The sequence below is a fragment of the Triticum urartu genome, chromosome 3A, assembly GCF_056163025.1.
Source record: "Triticum urartu cultivar PI428250 chromosome 3A, HENAU_Tu73, whole genome shotgun sequence".
Lineage (NCBI taxonomy): Eukaryota > Viridiplantae > Streptophyta > Magnoliopsida > Poales > Poaceae > Triticum > Triticum urartu.
In genome coordinates, this window is record NC_141875.1 from 110,797,198 (window position 1) to 110,798,420 (window position 1,223).

A 1,223-nucleotide genomic window follows, 5' to 3' on the forward strand; every position below is an offset into this window, starting at 1 on the left:
AAATGAAAAAGCGAAAAATGTGCTTCATTTTAAGTAGCACTAGAAAGCCACACAAAACCAAGAAAAGAAGAAGAAGAGAGGAAATCAAGGGGTGGGTGTTTTACAGCAAGCCTAATTAATACTCCCACAGGAGAGGTTGGTAGCCGAGGGGGTCGAGACAATCGTACGCCGTCCAGCAGTGATCGGACGGCGCGAAGTCCACCACGTCCTCCACCCACAGCGGCGCCAGCTCGTCGAACACCATCTCCACCTGCGCGGCCGTGAGCTGCTGCTCGCTTCCCTGGCTCGGCTGGAACGGCTCCGGCTCGTCCCGCGCGGCCGGCTGGTCGCTTGGCGCCGGCGCATTGCCGCACGCGGAGGCCGGCGCCGCGGTGGGGGAGGTTGAGGTTGAGGCGGAGCAGCACTGGTGGTCGTGGTCGTGCATGAGGGCGGCGCGCGCGGCGGCGGCCTGGACGTCGCACGGGGCGAGGGAGGCCGGGCGGGGCAGCGCGGGCGCGAGGTCCGGGAAGTTGAGCACGGCGCGGGCGCCCTTGATGCTGAGCGCGGCGGCGTCGTGGGCGCGCGCGGCCATCTCCGGGCACGGGAAGGTGCCGAGCCAGATACGGGACTTCTTGCGCGGCTCCCTGATCTCCGACACCCACTTGCCCCACGCCCGCATCCGCACGCCGCGGTACGACGACGACGCCGCCGCCGCCGCCGCCGGGGCCGCCTCCTCCTCCTCCTCGCCCGCCGCCGCCGCGCGCTTCCGCTTGTTGCCGCCGTCCTGCCGCTTCTTGGCGTCGGCCCTGGGCGAGCACGAGGACGTGGAGTAGGAGGAAGCGTAGGACGTGGACGAGGACTCGGAGCTCTGCTCGCTCGCCGCCATGCGCGCGCAGAGAGCACCACGTACCCCCGCGCGCCCGTATGAGATGACACGCGCTCGCTCGTGGTAATGGGAGGACCGTGCAGGGAGCAGGACTCGAGTTACTACGAGCGAGGAGGGAGATGTAGAGAGGGAAGAGGGAGGGTGGCGCTGTATATGTAGAGGAGAGGAGAGTGGAGGCAACGTGGCGTGGGATAGGAACCCATGAACGACAGCTGACTCCGCCATGATCAATAATTAGGGTCGTATGGTCTCTCTCTCAGAGACGGACCGGCATTGCCCGGAGCTGCCTGCATGCCTCCCTCTCCTGGCTACACCTAGATATTCAATTCCTCCCAGCGATTTACTTAGCTCCCTCAAC

At 65.6% G+C, this 1,223-nt stretch overlaps 1 protein-coding gene across 1 annotated transcript; it reads right to left on the reverse strand.

Annotated features, from left to right (window-relative positions):
* On the reverse strand, nt 1-987 carry LOC125548092 (uncharacterized). The gene has a single exon (XM_048711773.2). It carries the CDS (start codon nt 863-865, stop codon nt 116-118), a length of 750 nt encoding a protein of 249 aa, XP_048567730.2. The 5' UTR covers nt 866-987; the 3' UTR covers nt 1-115.
* Between the last annotated feature and the right edge of the window lie 236 nt (nt 988-1,223).

Bases quoted from the DNA above. Each gene is read 5' to 3' on its own strand.
- LOC125548092 (XM_048711773.2), bottom strand. From the start codon at position 865: ATGGCGGCGAGCGAGCAGAGCTCCGAGTCCTCGTCCACGTCCTACGCT.